Source organism: Macadamia integrifolia, chromosome 14, assembly GCF_013358625.1.
Source record: "Macadamia integrifolia cultivar HAES 741 chromosome 14, SCU_Mint_v3, whole genome shotgun sequence".
Classification (NCBI taxonomy): Eukaryota; Viridiplantae; Streptophyta; class Magnoliopsida; order Proteales; family Proteaceae; genus Macadamia; species Macadamia integrifolia.
The window spans coordinates 26,062,754-26,087,242 of NC_056570.1; the positions used below are offsets into that span (position 1 = coordinate 26,062,754).

The following is a 24,489-nucleotide window of genomic DNA, read 5'->3' on the forward strand; positions in this document are numbered from 1 at the left end:
GAAGAGAATTTCTGGGAGGAGAAAGGAGGGGAGCACGCACGGCAGCCATGTTTTCAAACCAAAAAAACTTCATAGAATTCTCAATATCAAGTCTCATCATTGGGTACAATAACACTATTTAAAGACAAAAGCAACTGGAATTGGGGGATACTGAAATTTCAGAAGAGCAACTACTGGTCCCTTTGTAAATGATAGCTTTCTTTTGCCCTCTTTTTTCTTTCCAAATTTTTAGTCATATGTAGGCTGTGACACACTGCTTCAATTTGTCTTTCTTGATTATTAGCAAATGGAAGAACAATTCAAAACATTCATTGTCCTGTCACACTATTTGGAGGTATGTCTTCGTTGTTTCTCTTTTACATACAAAGGAACACATGCTTGGAATGGCCTGAAAGTGTATGCATCCTGTACAGACATCACGATTCCGCCAATTCTGGGATGAGGCAGCAAAGAATCGCCACATTCTTGAAATAGTACCAGGTAAATATGTTACTCTCATGTTAAACACTTAAACCTTCCAGCAGATATGGCCCTGAAATTATAGCTGCTAGCATGTGCAGGTTATTGAACATGTAATCCTGCAGATAAAAGTTGAAATAGGTTGAATATTCACTGTCTTTATGGTGACCCAAAGAAAGTATAAGATAAGAGGGAATATGAGAGTTTTGAGTTCTTAAGGTGCCATTAGTTCATTTGATTAATCAAAGATTTAAGAACTATTTTCTGCTGCTTAAGAATATTTGATTTGATATGATTGGTATATATATTCCCTTGTTTTATGCTGCTTGGGCTAGCAATTGAAATTTCTTCTTAGAAAGCACTAGATGGGTGTGGCGATATCACTGGCGGAAATAGAAGAAAACATGAGCCACTTAACATGGAATCTTTTCTAAATTTGGATTTAATGGGGTCGTCTCCCACCTTTTTTCTTCTTATTTTGAAGTGGGCTTCCAGCTTTTAGCCAGTTTGAAAGTGTTGCAATTTGCAACTGATGTGGGCCATGTAGCAGTGTCTGAGATGGGGCCCAAGTTTAACGGACATATTGTCCATGGCATCATTTAACCATGAGTCTATTTTCATCAGATTCTCCATGTGAAGTGTTAAGAGCTTTAAAAAAGTCGTTTTTTCACAAGCACAGTACAGGAACCATTTTAAAAAACCGAGGGAAAAGATTTACATGTCTGTGGTTTAGAAAGCCTCCTAAATTTGACACATAGAATGAACAAATGAGCAGTCTGTATGCAAAACAAGCCACTTCATTTGGAATGCTTTCCAATTGTTCTTTGATTGGACGCATTCATCCCATTGCCCCCCCCCAACCTGCCTTCTTTTCTTTTTGGGGTGGATGGGGGTGTAAATGTATTATTCTTTTCTGTGAATTAGTTTGAATTTTTACCAACTTATTTCGCGACTGTCCATTTATTGTTGTCCTGAAACATTCTTCTTGTCTCACCCAAAATGCACTTCTGTTTTGTTGCTAAAAAAATGCAGGTTTTGAGCAAGCAATACAAGATTATGCAATTCATGTCCTTTCCCTGACTTACCAAAAGGTTCCCAGACCTGTACTTGCAGAGGTAAGATATGGTTCCCTTTCCCCTTTTTCTGTTGTTCATCATTCCCTTTCATTTAATTTATCAGGTTTCCATAGATATGGTTGACAACGAATCCCTAGTTTCGCAGAGTCAAGGCATGCCTGCCTCACTCGACTCTTGTTGTAAAACTCATTCTGTTTATCTAACTGGCTTCAAAAAAATTTCCCCATTTGTGGTTCAATCAACAGGCTATCCCTAGCCACTGATGGCTATACAAACTCAAACCTATATACTAACAGCATATGTAATATCTCCTAATGTTATCTTTCTTTTTCTTGTGATAAAAAAAAAAAAAAACAGGCTATCAACATTGAAGGCCTCTCACTGGACAAGTTCCTGGAGCATCAGGTCGCCAACTGTGGATGGGCCCTTGAGAAAGGCCACAGCCGGGGCCAGGTTATTGTCCTTCCTCGCAATGAATTCAACCAGCCAGAGCTCATGAAAAACACTGCAGATAGTATCCCTCTAGAACACATTACCCGAATCTTCCCTATTCTCGGTTGATACCAGAAGCTTGATTTACTACATCAACTTGGATATTTTTCCTTATGGATGCAGGCATCTATGTTGGAAATGATAAGGTAATCCATTTCACCAGAGGACAAGGTCAAGAAGTCAGGACTGGAACTGTGCTGGATGCGCTTCTATTAAGCTCCTTACCAGCCCGATATCAGCTCTGCTCCACCTGCTTCACTTGCCCACAACTAGCAGAAGGTGATGGAGTCGTCTCTTCCTGTCTAGATTGTTTTCTCGCTGGTGGGGTCCTGTACCATTTCGAGTATGGTGTCAATCCTGTTCTCTTTCTAGCAAAAGCACGGGGTGGAACATGCACCACTGCTGTCTCAGACCCAGATGATATTGTAGTCGACCGAGCAACCTACCTGCTTAACAATGGCTTTCGGAGTTATAATGTTTTCGAGAGCAACTGTGAAGATTTTGCAATTTACTGTAAGACCAGTCTGCTTGTTGTTGAACAAGGAGCAATTGGCCATAGTGGTCAAGCAACATCAATAATAGGTGGGTCTGTCTCTGCCATCTTGGCAACACCATTGTGCCTTCTTACCACCAATGTGTATGGGATAGTAGCAACAGGGATTGGGCTCTACTGTCGAATCCGGTATGCTACAGATATTGGCATGAGGAAGGAAGTGGAGAAGGTAGCAGTGGAAGATCTCAGTAAGTTTCTACCAAGAAAATAAGATCTCAGCAAGTGAGACTTGATTTTCATGAACAATGTATGTGATACTGGGCTTGTTCCATGGGTGGTCTTTGATCAATAAATTGTTGGAAGCTGTGGTTCCCAACATGTCAGTGGTGATTGTGTTTATGGAAATTTTAATTACATTGAGACTGGGTTGGGGGGGGGGTGTGATTGAATACTCGACAATCATTTCATATTTGAAGTGAACACCATGTTGTTGATATGGAGATATTCTTATTTGTCTCATTCAACTTAAGTTATTTGGGTAATAATGATTTTCATAACTTAGAATTTATTAAAAAACCATTGACTATCCTTAGATTTTATTTAAAAATCACAACTTTGACACCCATGGTGAAGATGGTACTTTATGTAAATATTGGTTTCTAACAGAAACGATTCTGTTAAGTACGAACCATACATGTTTCTGTTTCTTTCAGGTTACAAAATCAATTTTTTTTTGTGATTACCATACAACATTTAAGATGCAGAATCACTCCAAAAAAATAGAAATGCAAAAAAGTGTGCTAGCCCCAAAATCATGTTAAAAAAACAGAATCGTTACAGTACAGAGCCTTACTGCCTATAAAAACATTCTCAAATGAAATCATAAACCAAATATCTCAAGAAATAACTGTGCATAATGTAAATGCTAAAACTTAACCATAATTCATCAAACTGTGCCCCAAAACATACGGGCTAAGGTTCAAAACATAAACAAATACTAAACAAAACAAGAGCTCCCACTAATCAAGCATTTCAAATAAATGTATGTAAAGAAATCCTAACTACTTGATGGGACCAAATTTTACTTGTTCTCAATTGCTTGTGATTATTCTACCTCACCCTTTCTTGGTATCATCCTGCTTATCAGCCCCAGAATTCTTCCTCTTCTCTAACCATTTCTTGAAAATAAAACAGTCCTTCTTCACATGTCCTTTTTTATGGCACCAGAAACACTCTACGTTGTTGGTATTCTCTTCATCCTGAGCCTTTTGAGATGTGTCAAGTTCTTGAGAGCTATTAGTCCTGTCATATGGCTTGACGCTTCCTTTGTTGGAAAAATTTTTGTTCCTTCTGCTTGGTCGACCAGAAGATCCCTTGTGGAAAGTTGCATGTGCACTCTCAAACCTAGTTTGTTTCAATTTTTCTTCCTCTTGAGTGCAAATGCAAATGAGCTCATTTAGGCTTCAATCGTCCTTCAGTGCAATGTAGGTAGATTGGATAACCTTATACTGGCTAGGGAGGGTATTCAGTGCAATGTGTACAATATATTCTTCATCGATCTGTATTCCAAGATCCTTAAGTTTACCAGCATCAGTAGCTACACCCAAAATGTATTCTCTAACACTCCCACATCCATCATACCTTGTATTCATTAGCCTGGTCATCAATGTGGTTTTCTCAGCTTCCTTGTTGTGTTGAAATCTAGCTTTAATAGCATCCAGGAATTCTTTTGCAGTGTCTTTGATCTCTATGTTCCCACGTATAATTTCAGGAACTGCCTTTTTTAAAACCAGTATGCACTTTCTGTTTGCTTTAGCCCATTTCTTAAACTTGGTCCTTTCAGCACTTCTGCTCGAGTCTGTGAGAGGCTCAGGTTTAGGCTCCCTAAGTGCCAAGTCTAAGTCAAGAAGACCTAAATGCAATTCTAATTCCTCCACCCACTTTTGATAGTTGTTACCAGTGAGTATTGGGATGGAAGATACATAACTTGAGGGAACTGCCATCTTACTACAGCAGTAACAACAACACAATACATGCCAAATATCAAAATATAAACCATAATATAAAAGCATGTAATACCATCAATATATTTTAAATAAGAGTTACAACTAAAAATGTATCCCTATCCTTTGGGACAGGAATTAGCTGATGCTCTTATATTATTCTTTTAACTGTGAAAACAACACTAACTTTGGAATTCAATCACCTTTGGGCAAAAGAACTCCAAATTCAATGTCCCTTTCTAAAATGTGGATGATTATCCTCAAACCTTAATGATATAACCTTTGGGAAAGTATCACCTTTACTGTTGGAGAAGATACAATCGAACTGAATGTACCACTTTGGTGGGTTTCACTCAGTTCTATCATATCTTTCCCATTGGAGATGTATATCTTTATGTTCAAAACATACATATAAATGTCACTAGGACAACAATAACCATACAAGAGTCACAACCGCAACTACATTCCTATCCTTTGGGCTAAGAATGCACTGGTCCTCTTGTAAATTTATATTTACTGTGAAAAGAACAATAACTTTTGAAATCCCCTCACCTTTGGGCTTAGGAACCTCTAGGTTACTGCCATTTTCTTAACTTTGGTGACATCACCTTTGGGCAAATGTCACCTACATTGCTTTCCTGTGGAAAATCATGAAATAATAAGATGTACCACTTTGGGAATCCATCTCATCATTTCATGGTTTCCTAAAGCAAAATTACTTTGCAACTAAGAATGAGCGGAAGCTTACACCCTTTTCCATATTAACATATCTCAATTTAAAAAAAAAATTCTCAATTTCATGGTAACCAATAACATATATATTTTTCAAAGCATTGATTTATGCTATTTTGTTTCAATGATTGAAACTAAATACAACATAAAATTTCAAATAAACATATCATATTAAAAATTAGATCATTAAATGTGGCCCGAAACAAGAAATCCAACGCAAAAAACAGATTTCAATTTGGCCTTAAAACGAACCTTTAAATGAAATTTAAAGTAGTTTAAATAAAAAACCCAAAAGGAACAAATTGAAACCAAATACAACATAAAATTTCAAACAAATATGTTATATTAAAAATTAGATCATTAAATGTGGCCCGAAACAAGGAATCCAACGCAAAAAACAGATTTCAATTTGGCCTTAAAACGAACCTTTAAATGAAATTTAAAGTAGTTTAAATAAAAACCCAAAATGAACAAAAACCAAACAAGCCTTTATTTTTTTTTTTTTTAAATCAATCCAAACCAACCGGTTCGGCCATATGAGTTCCGGGTCAAATTCGGGTCAATTGGTCAATGACCCGGTCAACCTCTGACCGAGTCAAATAGTGCACATGAGTTGACCCACTGTGTCGCCGGTTCAAATCGGTAGGGTTTCCGAGTTGAACCGGCGATGACTCGCCGCCTTTTTTTTATTTTTTTTTATTTTTCTCTCTCCTCCGGCAGCCGATTTCCGACGGCACGTGCCGACGCGTCCGGAGGTTTCCGGTGACTTTCGACATACCGTCGAGACCGTCTTCTCGTGATCTACAACTTTTGTGAAGAAAGTTTTCCCATACAGGATCTTTAAGTGATGGTAAAATTACGATTTTTATGATTTTCATGATTTTTAATCAAATCAGGTTTTAAGTAACAATCAAAATCCTCATGTATAAGAAAAATTCAATCGATTCTTGTCCCATGTGGTCTGCTCTGATACCACTTGTTAGGACTCCCTATGGGTTTGAGTTTGAAACCCTATTGAGGAAACCTCACAGGAAAAACAAGAACACGAATCTAATAAAATTATGGAGGATCGATTTGTACCTTTCACTTAGTATGCTGAAGATGATTGATGTTGGTCACTCCCACGTTCGCTCTCTTGGCTTGGCTATGGATCTTCTACAGCCCCTTAAACCTCCTTGGTTCTCTCATTTTAGTGGTAAAGTGGGGAAGAGTGAATAATGGTTGTAGGGACCCAAAACCTAGTATTTATAATACTGTCCTGCACTCAAAACCCTAAACCACAATGGGTTGAGCCAGCATATCCCTAAGCTTGAGAGTGGACCGAACCGATTCATGCAATTTGACTCTCACCCATTTAATCAACCCGAATAATTAATTTAGCCCATAAATCCAACAATACTGGGTACTTGGCTATATACCGAACCAATTCATGCAATTTGACTCTCACCCATTTAATCAACCCGAATAATTAATTTAGCCCATAAATCCAACAATACTGGGTACTTGGCTATACTTTGTTATTAGATTTTTATTTTTTCTCTTCTACCTCCCTAGGTTCTTTTATGTTAGTGTGGGGAGATTGATGTAATTTTAAAAATCATTGACAAGTTAGTAAAGATAGGGGAGAAACGATTTATCTCCCTAAGCATTCCACACACTATTATTTCTTCCTTTACTTCCCCTCATCTTCTCTTCTCGCATCTTACTCCCTTTTATTACTTCGAACGCTATGTTCCGCCCTACCCTGAAGGAGGACTATACCTATGATATCTTGGTCCTTGGAGTTCTTCGGGTAGGAGATACTTCATGCTTGGTTCCTACGTCGACATTCTTGCTGTAATCCGGTTGTTCCCAGGCCTCCGTGAGGGAGACCATAAGTACATTGAGTGTCATGATAGGGCTTTTCTGCTTTGTCTGGTCCCACTTTCTTCTGCGGTCAGGCACTCAAGGTGCCTCTCTTGTTATTATGGATGTGGTGAAGCAACTGCGGCGAGGGTGTGACATGGTGCCTACCGTGCTCGCCAAAACTTTAAGAGGGCTTAACACCTTGAAAACGGGACACATATGTCATGGGGAGTATTTTTTCGGTAGCCCATTCTGGCTTCAGGTATATTTCCAGGTCACCTTTCTATTCAGTTACAATCTCTTTGTTTGCTCTAACTTTTGTCTTCCCAGTAGGTGTGGCTCCTTGAACAGCTTCAACTTGTCAAACCTTTGAAAGAGACCACTTCCGAATAGCCATCTAATGTGTCTGTACTGCGGTGATGGACGACCACAATGTCGACTTTTGAATCAACACGCTTAAGAGTCACACTAGTGAACACATTCGATGGAGGTGTTCTTTGTGGGATACTGATGACCCGGTGATAAGCTCCCCTGGATGTAATTACGTCCGTTTGATGGGCATGTTTCAGTTTGAACATATGGTCTAAGGAAGCTTGAACTAAATGGCCCGATTTTGTCTTTATATCATTTCTCTTTCTATACGTCCTTCAGATCAGGAATGGTTTTCCATCCAATATCACCAATACTATGTTCAGTCTCCACACCCCGCCCCCCCTCTTATAAATTCAGCATTTCTTAGCAACGATACGAGGTCAGAGTTGCATAAAAAATGTAGTGGGTTTAACAGAAAAATCCTTACCAATTGCATTCCTTGTAACTGTTAGTAGATTTCTCTGCCACTTGTACTGTGATATACCATGGACTGTTGGAGCTCCATCCATCCAGCTTCATATCTTGATATATTTCTTTGAGAGGAAAGAATTCAGAACTTCTGTCACTGTGTTACTCAAGAATCATCATTGGCCCCTAAAATAGAGTAGAGATTTGACATCCATGAATTCAAACCAGTCCGAGCATCCTTTGTCCTTGCTACTTCCAGCCTACGAACAACTTCCTTTGGCACTCCGCATTTCAACAGAACAACCCTAAGTGATTTGAATGTAGAATCATCAGGTTGGATGCCTGATTTAATCATCTCCTGAAACGTTTCCACTGCTTCCTTCAATCTCCCATCCGTTGCATATAAACCAATCACATTATTATAACTCAGGACTTCAGTTAAGAGGCCCTGTTCTTGCATTTGGTGGGCGACCTTGACTGCTTCTTCAAACCTTCCAATTCGTCTGTACATACACAACATCATTGCAAAGGAGAATTCATTTGCATCTCCTCTCTGTTTCAAGTACTCAAAAATTTCTTCTGCCCGTCCAACCATTCTACGTTCACTGTAGAGATAGATCATACAATTTGATGGGTAAATATCCGGACCTGCCTCGGATGATCGAAGCAGCATGTATATTTCTTGTGCTTCTTGCAAGTATCCAACTTTGGTATACAGCTTGATCAAAGAGTTATAGATAACTGGATTCCCAGGGAAACCTGCATTTCTCATTGCATCAACGTATCTCATAGCTTCTTTAACGCTTCCAACATCAGAAAAAGCATTAATCAAGACACCAAAAACAACAACATCAGGTTTTACCCCAAATGCAATCATCTCTCTGAATAGTCCCTCTGCCATTTCTAACTGACCCTGCTTAGCAAAGCTTGAGATCACCGCACTGTAAGGGATGCAGTCAGTTACCAATCCTGTTTTCTGCATCTTCTTGACATATGGTATTGATTTTTGTGGTATGTCAGCACTGGATAGAATTTGTATAAGAGAACTATAACTACATATGTCCGGGAAAATCCCATGATTCTCCATACTGTCGAACAGCTGACATGCCTTATCATATTTTCCCCCTATTCCATATGCTTTGATCATCACATTGAACTCAAGGACACTTAGCTTGTTCCTTTCTTGGCAATAAATGAAAATTTTCTCAGCTTCCAAAGTGTGGCCCCGCTCTCCATATGCATCAATGTTGGCAGAGTAGCACTCAGAAGTCATCTTCCCCCTCATATGAAACCTCTCAAACCAAGACCATGACTGCTTGAGCATGCCAGCATCAATGTACATTCTAACAAGAGCTGATTGGGTGAACTCATCGATCTCTAGACCTCTCTTATCCATCTCAGAGACGAGGGTTTCAGCTTCTGTAACCATATGCCTTATAGAGAATGCATAGAGGAGGGTACGGTAACTCACAGGGTCTGGCTCAAGGCAAGCCGCCTTCATTTTTGCAAAGTAACTTGCTGCCATGGAAATGTTATCATGCTTTGCATGGAGAGAAATAAGAATGTTATATGTTCTTGTGTCCGGAGGGCATTGGAGTTCTTCCATCTTCTGCATCAAGGAAGCCACTTCTTCTAACAGGCCATGGCTCCCACAGATGTGAATCATTGTATTGAAAGTTATTGTGTTTGGGACAATCCCTTCCCTTAGCATCCAAGTGAAAGTATCAGATGCTTCCTTAAGTTGGCCAGCTTTCCCATACATGTCAATCAAGTTATTATACGTGTGTGAGCTGAAAGAGGTATTAGGTTGATACACAGAACTGTTCATAGCACTAGCCGTGGAAGTTCTTCCTCCATTATTTGTTACTTTACCAGATGACCACTTCTTAAAGAACTGCTCAGCCTTTTCAAACTCTCCTGCCTTCTTGTAAGTTTGGACCACAATCCCCATGGTTACCTCATCAGGTTCCATCCCTTGCTTCTTCATCTTTTCCAGCCAAAGAAGTGCTTCTTCCTTGAGACCACCTTTGCCATAAACATCAATCAAAGTTCCATAGGTAGAGTTTGTGGGTATTATTTTTTTGGTTTCCATTTCGTCCCAGAGGCTCTCAATAAGGTTCCATCTCTGTGCTTTCCCCAGAATCCAAAGCATGATGTTATAGTGAATCACATTCAGTTCATAGCAACCTTTTCTCTTAAACCACTCAAAGATCCCAAGAGCTCTTTCCCAACTCGACTGCCCCTTGAGAATAATGCTTCTCTCCTTATTATTGAGGCTCTCTTCCCATGGCCTCAAGGCCTCATCCAGATCTTTAAAAGTTTCTAGAGCTTGCAAGATTAATGGAATGCGTCCTCCATAAGTGGCCCATTTTGTTGAACACTTGGTCCCCCTCTTTGCATAAGAAGAATTCTCATTATCTGGTTTGATTTTATCTGCCCCATTTCTCTTATTTTCAGGCCTCTCAAAATCCCCAAGTTTCCTTCTCTTCCCCTCGTCTGTTTTCTGAACTAAACTTGGATTTTCTGCAACAGGTTTGAGTATATCTTCAGTTTTCCTGTTATGGGTCTTGCTGTAAATTCTTCCGGTTCTCTTGCTCGTGATAACCAAATTTTCAAACAGTTTCTCATCCCTCTGCTTCTTAACAGATTCAATTTCGTCTACTGGTAATACAGATCCTCCAATATTCCCCGAATTCTTTGTTGAACACAGGACATGAAAATGACTAACATCTAAATGCTGGAGCTTTCCAAACATGTTTTGGAAATGGGCCTGCATCAAATCCTCTGAAACATTTCTCCCAGTCCTCAAAACCCCCAAAAAGCTACCGAAAATGAAGAGAGCTCAACCCGAAAATCCAAATGGATCATCCAGTTCTTCAATATCCGAAATCTTTTGAAACACGAATGAATGCTTTCCCACTCCCTTCCACATTGTGGATTCACTCAATCCCATAAGAAGCATTTTGGGCCTCCCTTCTCATCAAGAAAGAAATGGAAAAGACTCTTAGAAGAGAACACAGACTCACCTGCGACCGGATTTGGAAGAACGAGGAACAGAAGGTGAGAAGGGTCTGTTTAGGAAAACATCGTCCGTGGAGACGAGATCTGGCAGAGTCCTTCGGATGCTGACACGTGGCACTCGTCGATCCAACGTCTGAGGACGAAGATCGCTTTTGAGTCTCAAAAGGTATGGCGGGTTAAAACTAAAATCTTTTCCCTTTCAAACCCTCGTCTCTCTCCGTCTCCGTTCACCGCTGCGATCTTCTCTCTTCCTCCTCCTCTCTCTTCGTCTCTGTTCAAAGCAACACAAATATTAATGAAAAACAATCAAACCTTGGGGGAAAAACTCAAATGGGCACCAACTCTTTGTAGAGTATAGGATGAAAATCAAACAAAGAGCAAGGGCAAACAGAGCAAAGAACAGTACCAGAAGAGGCAGAAACAGTCAATAAACCCCTTTCCTATCAGGACTTTAGAAGAGCCAACGCACAAGCACAATCCAAAACCCCAACTAGGTTTTCAAAATCATCCCCAGGAAAAGCCGATGATAATCTCTTTGTTTCTCTTTGTTTCTCTTGTTTCTCTGTCTATCAGAACTAGGTTCTTGAGCTATTAAGGTGGGCTTCTGGTTTTGTTTAGGGTTTTGTATCATTGATGCATTAAACGCTCTCTTCTGAAGGATCTCCCATGGCTGCGTTAGCAACAATGCTGGTGAAGGTGTGAATATTTGTTGTCGTTCGAGGGATCAGAGGAATATTCAATTTAATTTGGAATTTGTTCGTTCTATTCAAATTTTTTACTAGTGATTTGGATATAATGCCATTCTTGTAGGTTCTGTTGTTTTTTAACGGTATAAGGAAGGAAGAAGACAGTGTTGGTGATCCTTCGCTATATTAAACATATGAATAACCTCTATATATATATATGAATAATCTATAATATTTATAGTATTTAAAATATAAGGATCATAAAAGATATTTAACCATAAGTATAATCCATAAATCAAGATCAATAAAGTACTTCCTTCATAAATCTTAAAATACATAACCATATAGATTTATTATATTTATAATAATCAATGGACTTCCATGACATGAATCATAAATGGGAATAGAGAATTATGTATGTAAGTTTAGAAACCCCATGAATATAGATCATGAAACTCTGTCCCATGTGATTAAATATTACTCTTATGAAAATGATAATGACTGATGAACTATGCAAGTGGAGTCCTTCTACTGAGATCTTCTGCAGTCTCTTACTCGAGGGTTTCCTCTCTTTCTGTACACTTACTCTTGTGAGAAAGTCGTGCTCCCAAAACCAATAAGGCATTAAGTAATGGCTGCAGGGACCATCAGTATTCTATTTATAATTGCTTTGGCCCAATGGATCATACGGTATCAGTTAAACCCACATAAAATCTTAACAATCTCTCACTTGGGCTATACTGATACCGATGTCTTTCCATTGACGTCTGGCCAAATAATCTCAAGACTAACCACCACTTAAACAAACTTTGATTCAATCAATAATCTCTATTGTTGAACAATAGTAGAAAACATACCTCAATATACGGCATATAACTATCTAAGGTTACAAACAATAGAAAACTATCAATCTAAATCGCCCGGAAACATATATATATATATATATATAAGGAATTGATAACATACTTGTGATCACATGAAATATATATTTTCTTATAAGTCATTTCCTGATCTAAAGATCAGTCAACCTTGAAAACCTCACAGGTAGTAAACTTTAATATTAATCAACACTTAGGCAAACCGCCATTTTCTTGAATTAATATCTTACTTTGGCATACCTGTTGGGTCCCGATTGGCACTGAGAGGGGGGTGAATCAGTGTGCCAAATATTTTTTCATTTTCCAACTGTACCCCTGATGTGGCAATCACTATTTGCACTTCAATAGCGTAGTCTATTGATGCTGCCTAGAGCTACTATGTATACTACTGACCATTCTTACTGTTGCATGGAACTTACTCACATAACCTATATTACTGCCCAGAGTTGTCTCATAAACTTCACACGGTAATCACTGTCACATACATACACAGTCATATGCACATCCACACTGCACCACCAAGTGGTCAGGTCTACCAGATGTACACACTCATTTGCAGCCAAACACTCCAATCCACAATACAAATATGAGCATATACATCCATAACACAAGAAATACGTGCTTCGGTCAGTTGCCTACATGCACGGAGTAATGCCCACTGTCGGGCTCAGCATTTACTCAATACTAATTATGACTGCACCCACAGCCAAGGGAACACATTCCCAGTTTCTACCAATGACATACAATAGCTAGGTCTTCACCCTAGTTTTCTCAGAATGATCTGAGAGGTCGCACCCACGGTAAATAGGTTTAGGTAGTTGTACCTACCAAGGAACACATAGCCACTGTGTCCAGCACCCACTGAACACCAATAAAAATGAAAGTTGGGCTTATAATAATGCCCTATAGTGAAGCACTCATACATGCAAATTTCCCCCAAATATACTACAACTATCACTTAGGCACTTTATCAAATATCTTGCCTACAATGACTTATAATAATAGAAATTTGGCAAAAGTGAGGTTACCTTGGCAAGGAGTAACCGTCGGAGATGAAATAATGTCGATCTCCACTTGATGCGGACCACAACCACGTTATCTCGGTGCCGCCAATGCTTCAACCTCGGTTGGTACTTGGGTTTCTTGAAGCAACTCATAAGAACCAAATTCTAGGTTCTTCTTCTTCTTGTTCTTCTTTCTTTTCTCCTTGTCTTTACTTTCATGGAGTAATAATGGCATTCACATTCACACACACACAAAGAGAGGGAAAAACTTCTTCTCTATTTTCCTCTTCTTCTCTTCTCTTCTATTTTCTTTTTCTTTTTCTTTTTTCTTGGCAACAACCAATAGAGCTTGCTACCTTGGTTTCCAGCAGCTTCCTATGCCTCTAATGGGGGTTATGAATGAAGTGCAAGAGATGGAAGTCTTTCATTCAAACCCTTAGCTTTCCACGAGCTTCAACTCATTTTTTTTACCACCTCAGCAATCCCTCTGCCTGATTTCTTCCCTCTGATGTGTAGAGTTCGGAGAGATGAAGAATCTTCAACTTGAATCACCCAAATCGGAGTTAAAATGAGGGAGATATGACCATTTGAAGGTGGAACAATAAGATAACCAGAAATAAAATCTTCGTAGGGGTGGCGTAGGCTACACCGGCGGTGCATGCAACCGAGGCGCTGATCTGGCCGTAGATCTCATCAAAAGGTTTCTCTTAATTGGAGCCGTCCGATTAAACCAACGGGCAATAGATCTAAAGCGTAAGTTTTGAATCTCGATGACATCATCATGACGTATGCGCTGACATTGTCAGACGTGTTGTCGATCATCGATTGGTGGTGTAGAGCATTTCATGATACGCTGTCGGCTAACTTTGATAAAGCTCCATCAATATTGACCGTTAGATCAAAACCGATCTGATATGATTGGTTCAGATCAAGATATGGAGAATCTCTTTATAGATTCTATGCACAAGCGCTACACACAATCAAGACTCAATATGGTGAGACGCCACACCATCATATCTAATACACTCCACCAATGAGAAGCCTCGGATAAGCATCTTCAATGCAGCTCTTGCATGAACCGTCAGATCTGAATCTGACCGATGCGGCTCAATCTGAACCGTGTATTAAGGATCCCTCTGATTCTCTTATATACACATAAGCCCCTGCTTTTATAAACTTTAATGCCACAAACCCCTTATCAACTCAGACTTTTGAAACCTTGAGATTGCATAAAAGCCCCTGAAATTTCAAATTAAAGTCCAGAAAATCCACCCAACACCGAGAGCATCTGTTGATTTTCTAGTTTGGATTTTCAAACCGGCTTTACGGAAACACTTATAACTTTTTCATACGATATCCGATCGAAATGAAACGATGTGCGTTAGAACCATAACTGAACGCTCTATGACTTTACAGAATACTCAATCATCTAACTCAACTATGTAAAAAGACCAAAATACCCCTAGACCTTTCCAATGATGCATCTTTCTCATACGGAATCGGAATGCAATGAAATCAGAACCGTTGGAAAGATTGGATTTTTTTCGTATTGATAGAACACTTCCTTAAAAAAATTCATCTTCAATGCCGAAACTACCCTCGACTACCACAAATGCCGTAACTTCTTCATACAGTATCGGAATGTGACGAAATCAAATGCACTGGACTAGGTAAATTACAATTTATTTTTTCATGAACAACCGATCTTCCAAAAATGTCATTTCCGTTACTGAAAATGCCCCCAAGCATAAATAGGCCAATTTTGCCAGTTTTGACCCAAAAACCCGCATCACCTATTAAGGATGTATTAAACCACTCCATGCATACCAAGCGGCTCTGTTATCTCATCGGTGACACTGGACACTATCATGTCATCATTTTCATCCACTTCACCCAAACTGGCCACATCATCACCGCCACGTGGCCGGGTTACCAACAAGGACAACCATAAAACAACAATCTCCCCCTTTGGAGTTGTTGGCAACCACCTCATCATTAATGCACTCTAAAGCTTCGATGAGTAACTCTCTCCCCCTTTGACAACAAGTACAAAGGGTGGAACCAATGGACTCCCCCTGAGTCCAATATGGGGGTAGCAACATCAAGCAACTTGCTCCCCCTCTCCTAATGCTACTAGTGCTTTGGAAGAACCACCACTCCCAGCTTCTGTCTGAGGAACTCAAACTGATCTTTGGGAAGCGGTTTAGTGAAGATATCAGCCACTTGCTCTGTTGTGGGAACAAACTCCATCCTTACTTCACCTTCCATCACCTTGTCTCTTAAGAAATGATACCGGATAGCAATGTGCTTCGTTCTAGAATGCATCACCGGGTTCTTGGAGATATTGATAGCACTAGTATTGTCACAATATAGTGGCACTGCCTGCTCAACCTCCACACTCAAATCCTTCAACATCTGCTTCATCCACAACACTTGTGTACAACAAGATGTAGCTGCAATGTATTCTGCCTCTGCAGTTGAAAGAGAGACTGACTCTTGCTTCTTACTATGCCATGCCACCAAGCTGCTCCCCAAATAGAATGCACCACCACTTGTGCTCTTCCTGTCATCTACACATCCGGCCCAATCTGCATCTGAAAAAGCTGACAAACTAAAGCTCTTGACTTTCGGATACCATAACCCAAACTCACTAGTCCCTTTCAGATATCTGAAAATTCTCTTCACTACTGCCACATGTGTCTCTTTTGGTCCTGCTTGAAATCTGGCTACCATGCACACAACTTGTAAGATGTCAGGCCTACTACCTGTCAGATATAATAGGCTACCAATCATTGACCTATACGAGGTGTGGTCAACTAATGGAGAGTCATCTTCCTTGCTCAACTTACACCCAGTCATCATAGGTGTACTAACTGGCTTGCAATCTTCCATGGTGAATCTCTTTAACATCTCCCTCACATATTTGGACTGAGATATGAAGATACCTTCTTTCTTTTGACTGATCTGCAAACCCAAGAAGAATGATAATTCACCCAACATGGACATCTCAAACTCATCTTGCATCCTCATTGCAAAATCTTTGCACAACTCATCTTTGTGACCCCCAAAGATGATATCATCTATATACACAACCACCACAAGCTGACTGCTTTCTTCAGTTCTGATATAGAGATTACTGTCCACTAAGCCTTTCTTGAAACCCAACTTGCACAAATAAGAGTCCAATCTGGAGTACCATGCCCTTGGAGCTTGTTTCAAACCATACAATGCCTTCTTCAATCTGCACACAAGAGTGGGGTCCTCACTCAGTTAAAACCCATCAGGCTACTCTATGTAAACCTCCTCTTCCAAGTTTCCATTTAGAAAAGCTGATTTGACATCCATATGATAGACCTTGAACCCCTTGTACACTGACAAAACCAAGAACATTCTGATAGCCTCAAGTCTTGCCACTGGAGGAAAAGTTTTCTCAAAATCAATGCCTTCCACTTGAGCACTCTCCCTCTTTGACTTCAATATCAAAGAACTATAATATCTCTCTCTAAAGTAATCTCTCCCAGTGTGGGATACAAGCATCTATAGGAATGCCCATATGCATCTTTCCAATCCTACAGATGTGAGAGTTCAAACTACATAGGAGTGCCCATACGCATCTTCCCTATCCTATGAGTTGAAATCTCAATTACTCAACTGACCTCATATCTTCAACACTGCTCATCAGATAAGTGTTGCCTCGACTGGATATACATCATGAACTACAAATTACAGTACGCAACTGCTCAACTCACCGGCTTCTTAAGCTTCCTGTCATAAATCTCTTCATCCAGTCAACATATCATTCTCTCTGTCACTAGTGCTGAAATATTTAACTCTGTCGAAGTCAAACAATCACCATGATCACACAAAATTGCACTCTGACAACTACCACTGAGATTGATACCAACTGAATCTCTGACCCATACTGATGCATACAAAAGCGAAATATTGGCTGTCATACTCACAACTGCATACCTCTGACCATTACTGACATCCTCAACTATTCTGCCCTCTGACTGACACTGAACTGCTCATCTGGTGATTGCTCCATTAAGATGCAAATACTCAAGAGGACTACACTAAGTTTCAACTGATGTCTCTAATCCAAGCACTATTGCAGGAACTTTACTATCATAATCTAAGTCCTGCTGGGGGCACTAATATCCATCTAGTGAGCTCCCCCATTCTTGTGCACCAGAGTACACCTAGTGCCTGGGAGGTGTGCCCACTCCTATACCTTGTCTAGGTGGTGGGAGGGTGGTGACTGTGACTGCACACACCTCTATGTGCTTCTCTCTCCAAACTAACTGACCACTTGCCTTGGTCCTATGCATTTGCTTCTCACCAGAAGCTTTCCTACTACTCTGTTTTTCTTTATGCTCACTTACTGTCTTCTTCAGTCTCTGCCTCTGTCCAACCAACCCAATTGTAGACCTCTCTTTTACCCTTCCAACTGATGGTCTTCCCTTTCTGAATCTTTCCTGCACAACTGTAGAACTGACATCTCCCTTTGTTTTGCAGATTCTGTTTACTGTTGCCTCGGCCTTTTGTATATCCTTCACTTTCCATACACTATACAAAGCCACCTGAGACTCACCACTAGATTGTGACTGATGCTTCTTATAATGTCTTTCATTGACTTGCCTTCTACAACCACTTCTTAACTTTCTTGTTCTAGAGATCTGATAGTCTCTCTCCTCTTGTGCAAGCTGAGGGGAGAGCACTGCCTTGCAATGCTTGGCCCAATGTCCATGATGGTGGCATCTAAGACATTCTACTAGTTGTCTACCCAGTGATGCTATGGGAATCCACCCTCCACAGCTAGAATCTAATCTAGATATACACTCTGCACTCCTATGTCCATACCCATGAAAATATAACTGTATCATTGGTAATTGCTTATGTAAGCTGGGTGAAGCATTATGTCTATTGGTGGAAGCCATCTGACTCTACATGGGAATCATCTGCATAGGCCTCTGATAATTGAACTTGTTGAACCTGCCATACTCAACTAGTCTCTGCTGGTAAACTCTGTCATAACCACCAACTCTGATTATGTTCCCTGTTTGGACTGCTTGTTCGCCTTTATCTCTACTCTTTGTATCTCGTGGACTGCCTCCACATTGTGCCTGATGTGTAGGAGATCTCATCTCACTATTGTGTCTCTCCTCTCTCTTCCTCTGTCTCTTCTGAGCTCTCTTCTGTGTTTTTCCTGTAGTCTGTCTCTGTGGGCTGATCTCAACTGTCTCTATAGCTTTCTCTGATGACTCACCCTGCTCTGTTATTGAACTAGAGCTGATGATGGGTAGTCTTTGACATTCTGCAGACTGAGCTAGATGTCTATCCATCTCTGTAACCACAAGTGGAGTGGCTAAATGTCTCCTCTGCAACTCAGTCAACTGTGTTTGTAGTGAAATGATCTCTGCTTCTAATTCTTTGTTTAACTTCTTAAAATCATTTGAAATTTCACTACCTCTTTTAATCACTCGAGATTGCACATCTATTTTCTCTCTCAAGGCTAAGTTCTCTGATTCAAGCCTGGTACACACCTCACTTTGCTTTCTCAGTTGATCTTCAAGAGATTTTATAACATGAGGGTCATTTCTGGACTTCATCATCTGTGAGATACAAGAAGCATCAAGCTCTAACAGTTGTGCTCTCAACACATTGGCTGCCTCTTCAAGGATTCTACATCTCTCATCTCTATTGATGACTTGTGTTTCTAATGCTGCAATAATGAAGTTGCACTCCTTCATATGTGTTCTCAAATCAATATTGATTTTATCTTGAGTTGTAGTAATATGTGCCTCAACACACTCAAATCCACTAGTGTAGCACTCATCTGAACATCTGCTTTCAACATCTAATGTGGACTCTGATATAGCTGGCTCACCTCCATATAGGTTGTGTAATCTCTCCCACATCGCCTTAGCTGATATGCATGAACTGACTTTGACACTCACATTGTCTGTTAATCCATCCAAAATGATCTCTCTAACCTTAGAGTCAATAGTAGAGTCTACACTCCCATTAACCACTGCACTCCATAGATCATACCCCAATGAACCTATATGTGACTTCATCAACTTCCTCCAAAAGATAAAATCTGATCCATTAAAAATAGAAGCTCCAGAAGTAGACTTACTGAACCAAACACCTGATGCCATCTTCAACCAACCGGATCACTCTGAGCTGTTTAAGCTGCCTCTAGAGCCCTTGCTCTGATACCAATTGTTGGGTCCCGATTGACACTGAGAGGGGGGGTGAATCAGTGTGCCAAATATTTTTTCACTTTCCAACTGTACCCCTGATGTGGCAATCACTATTTATACTTCAATAGCACAGTCTATTGATGCTGCCCAGAGCTGCTATATATACTACTGACCATTCTTACTGTTGCATGAAACTTACTCACATAACTTGTATTGCTGCCCAGAGCTGTCTCATAAACCTCACACGGTAATCACTGTTACATACATACACAGTCGTATGCACATCCACACTGCACCACCAAGTGGTCAGGTCTACCAGATGTACACACCCATTCTGCAACCAAGCACTCCAATCCACAATACAAATACGAGCATACACATCCACAACACAAGAAATACGTGCTTCGGCCAGTTGCCTACATGCACGGAGTAATACCCACTGTCGGGCTCAGTATTTACTCAATACTAATTATGACTGCACCCACAGCCAAGGGAACACATTCCCAGTTTCCACCAATGACATACAATGGCTAGGTCTTCACCCTAGTTTTCTCAGAATGATCTGAGAGGCCGCACCCACGGTAAATAGGTTTAGGTAGTTGTACCTACCAAGGAACACATAGCCCCTGTGTCCAGCACCCACTGAACACCAATAAAATCAAATTGGGCTTATAACAATGCCCTATAGTGAAGCACTCATACATGCAAATTTCCCCCAAATAGACTACAACTATCACTTAGGCATTTTATCAAACATCTTGCCTACAATGATTTATAATAATGGAAATTTGGCAAAATTGAGGTTACCTTGGCAAGGAGTAACCGTCGGAGATGCAATAATGTCAATCTCCACTTGATGCGGACCACAACCACGTTGTCTCGGTGCCGCCAATGCTTCAACCCCGGTTGGCACTTGGGTTTCTTGAAGCAACTTACAAGAACCAAATTCTAGGTTCTTCTTCTTTCTTTTCTCCTTGTCTTTACTTTCATGGAGCAACAATGGCATTCACATTCACATTCACACACACACAAAGAGAGGAAAAAACTTCTTCTCTATTTCCCTCTTCTTCTCTTCTCTTCTATTTTCTTTTCTTTTCTCTTGGCAACAACCAATAGGACTTGCTACCTTGGTTTCCAGCAGCTTCCTAAGCCTCTAATGGTGGCTATGGATGAAGTGCAAGAGGATGGAAGTGTTTCATTCAAACATTTAGCCTTCCACGAGCTTCAACTCGTTTTTCCGACCACCTCAGCAACCTCTCTGCCTGATTTCTTCCCTCAGATATGTAGAGCTCGGAGAGATGAAGAATCTCCAACTTGAATCACTCAAATCCGACTTAAAATGAGGGAGATATGACCTTTTGAAGTTGGAGCAATGAGATAGCCCGAAATGGAATCTTCGTACGGGTGGCGTAGGCTACACCGGCGGCTCGCGCAACAGGGGCGAAATCTGACCGTAGATCTCATATAAGAGATCTTATAATCCAAGCCGTCCGATTAAACCAACGGACAACAGATCCAAACCGTTAGATTTGAATCTCGATGACGTCATCATGACGTAGGCGCTGACATCGTCAGAAGTGTTGTCGATCTATGATTGGTTGCTTTTCCGGATTTTAAGGGAGCTTGTCTCCCACTCACAAAAGTGAAAATGCATATTGACCATTGGATCCGAATCTTCCATGATGGCTTTAATCAGATTTCATGAGATCATTAAGATCGGAATCCTTTTTATACCTTCTGTACACGCGCGAAACAGAATAACATACCTTGATATAGTGTAGCGCCAGTGCATCAAGAATTATGCATCTAACCAATCAAATCCCACGCGCAAGCATCTATCTCGTCCATATCACACCAAAATCTCAGCAGCCTTTGGATGGGCATCAAGCCTACGTGGTCGAATCTTGGCCGTCCATTTCACTTCCCTTGACTCCTCTTTATTACAATCAAGCCCCTGCCTCCATATGTTTCAGTGCTTAAAGACCCCTTGCAACTCAGACCTTCAAAATCTTTAAATTACACAAAAGCCCTTTGAATTTCAAAAATAAAATCCGAAAAATCCACCCAACACCGAGAGCAACTGATGGATTTTCGGTTTGGATTTTCGAACCGACTTTACGGAAACGCTTATAACTTTTTCATACGATATCCGATCGAGATGAAACGAAGTGCGTTGGAATCGTAACTGGATGCTCTACGACTTTTTAGAAGACTTAATCATCTGAATCATCCATATAAAAAGACCAAAATGCCCCTACACCTTTCCAATGACGTATCTTTCTCATACACAATCGGAATGCGATGAAATCAGAACCGTTGGAAAGATTGTATTTTTGTCGTATTGTTACATGTAGAACACTTCCTTTAAAAAAATCATCTTCAATGCCGAAACTGCCCTCGACTGCCATAAATGCCGTAACTTCTTCATACGGTATCGGAATGTGACGAAATCAAATGCACTGGACTAGGAAAATTACAATCTATCTTTTTCATGAAGAACCGATCTTCCAAAAATTTCATTTTCATTGCCGAAAATGCCCTCGATCGTAAATAGGCCAATTTTGCCAGTTTTGACCCAGAAACCCGCACCACCTATTAATGATGTATTAAACCACTCCATGCATACCAAGCTGCTCTGTTATCTCATCGGTGACACTGGATACTGCCATGTCATCATTTTCATCCACGTCACCCAAACTGGCCACGTCATCACCGCCACGTGGCCGAGTTGCCAACAAGGACAACCATAAAACAACATTATTGAGGTCATGATCCATCATCAACATATCAGACAAAATCTAAAGAGCTAGGGCATACCTGTTTGAGCGACAACGAGCAGAGATCAAAAGGGGAAACAAAGGTCGATCGTGCTTCTCTTAAATCTTCTCAGGCGATCGTGCTTCTCTTCTTCGACAATCGTGCTTCTCTTCTTTGGCGATCAGTCTTCTTCTTCTCCAATTCCGTGTGAGCAAATATGAAAGGCAGAGGTGAAAAAACTGTGAACGAGTGTATTCCGTCGGTCGAACTTGAGAGTGAAGTCGATGATTAAGGTCGATCGTGCTTCTCTTCTCCGGCGAGCGGTCTTCTTCTTCTCCAGCTCTGAGTGCACAAAGGTGGAAGGCAGAGGAGGAGAGTGGTCTTCTTCTTCTCCAGCTCGGGGTGCGCAAACGTGAAAGGCAGAGGAGGCGAGTATTTTATCGGGAATTGTCTCTGAAGTTGTTCCTTTTTTAGAACGTTTGGAACGAAACAACATGGACGGAACAGCAAAAAGTTGTTCCGTCTTCGGTCGTTCAAATCGTTTTTTTTTCCAACTTTTGTTTCAAAAAAACTGAAATACATCATATGGTTGTCAAACGGTTTTTTGCGTTTTTCCTTTCTATTGAAACGGAAAAACGATAGAAACGTTTCTTAAGAACAATACCAAACGGACCCTTAGTTTGTGCCTTCTGGACTTTAATGGGCCCAACAGTAGAAGCCCAATACGTCCACGCCTATAATCTAGAAGTCACTCACATTGTCTAGGACTCTGGATCGGATTCACCTCACAACTCTTAAATTTGCTTGGGCTTGATTTATTGGAGTTTGTGATGGGCACAACAGAGGGTTGGGGTTCTCAGTTTATTACTCAAAACATATTGGGCTGATTTGGGCCTAAAGTTCATAAGCCATGTATTAAGCCCACAACCCATATTTTAAAGCTGTAAACGTTAAACTCGCTAATGAAACATAAGATGCAGGGAACTCAGACAGGGCTGAAACATTAGAGGCTATGTAGGGCCATTGGAGTCTTCCATGCCCCTTATCTTATTGCCAAGTGGAATGCCACATCGCAATTATACATGGGCCATTGCATAAGTACATGGACATCATGTGTTCCCCTTTTGTTTTTTCACCGCACAAAAATCCTCTGCGATGAGGCGATGGGTGACAATGAGTATGAATTAAAAATAGTGGATTAGACGAGGTATGGTAGAAGACTGACATGTTTCGAGCAAACTACAATGTAAAAAGTAACAACCACAATAGAAATAATTGGGCGATGATCCTCTGCCACGGGTGAGGCCTTGCAACGAGCATTAGAAGGCCAAGATGACATCAGCACACACCCCAATACCGTGCCGACCATTGGATCCTCGCTGCTCTTTTTTGGAAATAATTACTTTGATATCAAATTTAGTTAAAGGCAACACATTAGAGATATGAGATATCAGAATGAAATAAATTAAGAAGAAAGTGGTCTTGAAGATGTTTTGTGCGCAACCCTAATGGTCCTGTAGTCCAGAATCCAGATACGTTTAGTAAACTCACACAACAAACAAAGATGTTAAACCATTTCCACTTCCAAACATAAATTTATCTGAGAACAAAAATCATTGTATGTTGTTTCCTTGAAGGTGTGGATGGTTCTTTTGGATTTCTCTTCCAACTTGAAAAGATATTGGTGCTGAAGGTATCACGACCATCCTTGGCAGTTGGAACAACCTCCAAAGAAACAAAAGCAAGTCTCGAAGGAAGTTCGGATTGGACAAGCAGGTATTGATAAGGGTGGTTTATTAAAGATTTTTTCAGTTCGATTTTGATTCGATTCAGACTACAAATCAAAATCGAACCGAATTCAAATAGTTTAAAAAATCGCAAATTAAAATCATTACAGTTTGTTTTGTTTTTATTCAGTTTGATTGGGTTATTAGACGGTTTAATTATTTTCAGTTTAGTTCTAGAATTGAAATTGAATCGAATTAAATTTTATTTTCTTAAATCAAAATCAAATTGTTTTTTATTTATTATAATTAGTTTCAGTTTTTTTTTTT

At 40.2% G+C, this 24,489-nt stretch overlaps 3 protein-coding genes across 4 annotated transcripts; 2 read left to right on the top strand and 1 right to left on the bottom strand.

Annotated features, from left to right (window-relative positions):
• Positions 1-271: 271 nt before the first annotated feature.
• Positions 272-2,096, top strand: LOC122061405 (eukaryotic translation initiation factor 3 subunit K-like). The gene is made up of 4 exons (XM_042624652.1): positions 272-334; positions 414-480; positions 1,492-1,574; positions 1,893-2,096. The coding sequence occupies exons 1-4, from the start codon at positions 287-289 to the stop codon at positions 2,094-2,096; spliced, it is 402 nt and encodes a 133-aa protein (XP_042480586.1). The 5' UTR covers positions 272-286.
• A 44-nt stretch (positions 2,097-2,140) lies between these two features.
• Positions 2,141-2,898, top strand: LOC122061404 (protein LEAD-SENSITIVE 1-like). The gene has a single exon (XM_042624651.1). The coding sequence runs from the start codon at positions 2,141-2,143 to the stop codon at positions 2,789-2,791; it is 651 nt and encodes a 216-aa protein (XP_042480585.1). The 3' UTR covers positions 2,792-2,898.
• Positions 2,899-7,322: 4,424 nt separating this feature from the next.
• Positions 7,323-11,649, bottom strand: LOC122061301 (pentatricopeptide repeat-containing protein At3g23020-like). Of its 2 annotated transcripts, XM_042624528.1 has the most exons (3): positions 11,308-11,649; positions 10,907-11,172; positions 7,323-10,803 (listed from the first exon to the last, which is right to left on the bottom strand). In XM_042624528.1, the coding sequence occupies exon 3, from the start codon at positions 10,654-10,656 to the stop codon at positions 8,047-8,049; it is 2,610 nt and encodes an 869-aa protein (XP_042480462.1). In that variant the 5' UTR covers positions 10,657-10,803; positions 10,907-11,172; positions 11,308-11,649; the 3' UTR covers positions 7,323-8,046. The 2 variants fall into 2 exon arrangements, with proteins under 2 accessions (XP_042480462.1, XP_042480460.1); XM_042624526.1 differs by having other exon boundaries at positions 7,323-11,172.
• Positions 11,650-24,489: the final 12,840 nt, after the last annotated feature.

Excerpts from the sequence above, each read along its gene's own strand:
- LOC122061404 (XM_042624651.1), top strand. The coding sequence starts at position 2,141 with ATGGATGCAGGCATCTATGTTGGAAATGATAAGGTAATCCATTTCACC.
- LOC122061301 (XM_042624528.1), bottom strand. The coding sequence starts at position 10,656 with ATGCAGGCCCATTTCCAAAACATGTTTGGAAAGCTCCAGCATTTAGAT.
- LOC122061405 (XM_042624652.1), top strand. The coding sequence starts at position 287 with ATGGAAGAACAATTCAAAACATTCATTGTCCTGTCACACTATTTGGAG. Across the intron at positions 481-1,491 it reads CATTCTTGAAATAGTACCAG|GTTTTGAGCAAGCAATACAA; the intron begins GTAAATATGTTA and ends AAAAAAATGCAG. Across the intron at positions 1,575-1,892 it reads CCAGACCTGTACTTGCAGAG|GCTATCAACATTGAAGGCCT; the intron begins GTAAGATATGGT and ends AAAAAAAAACAG.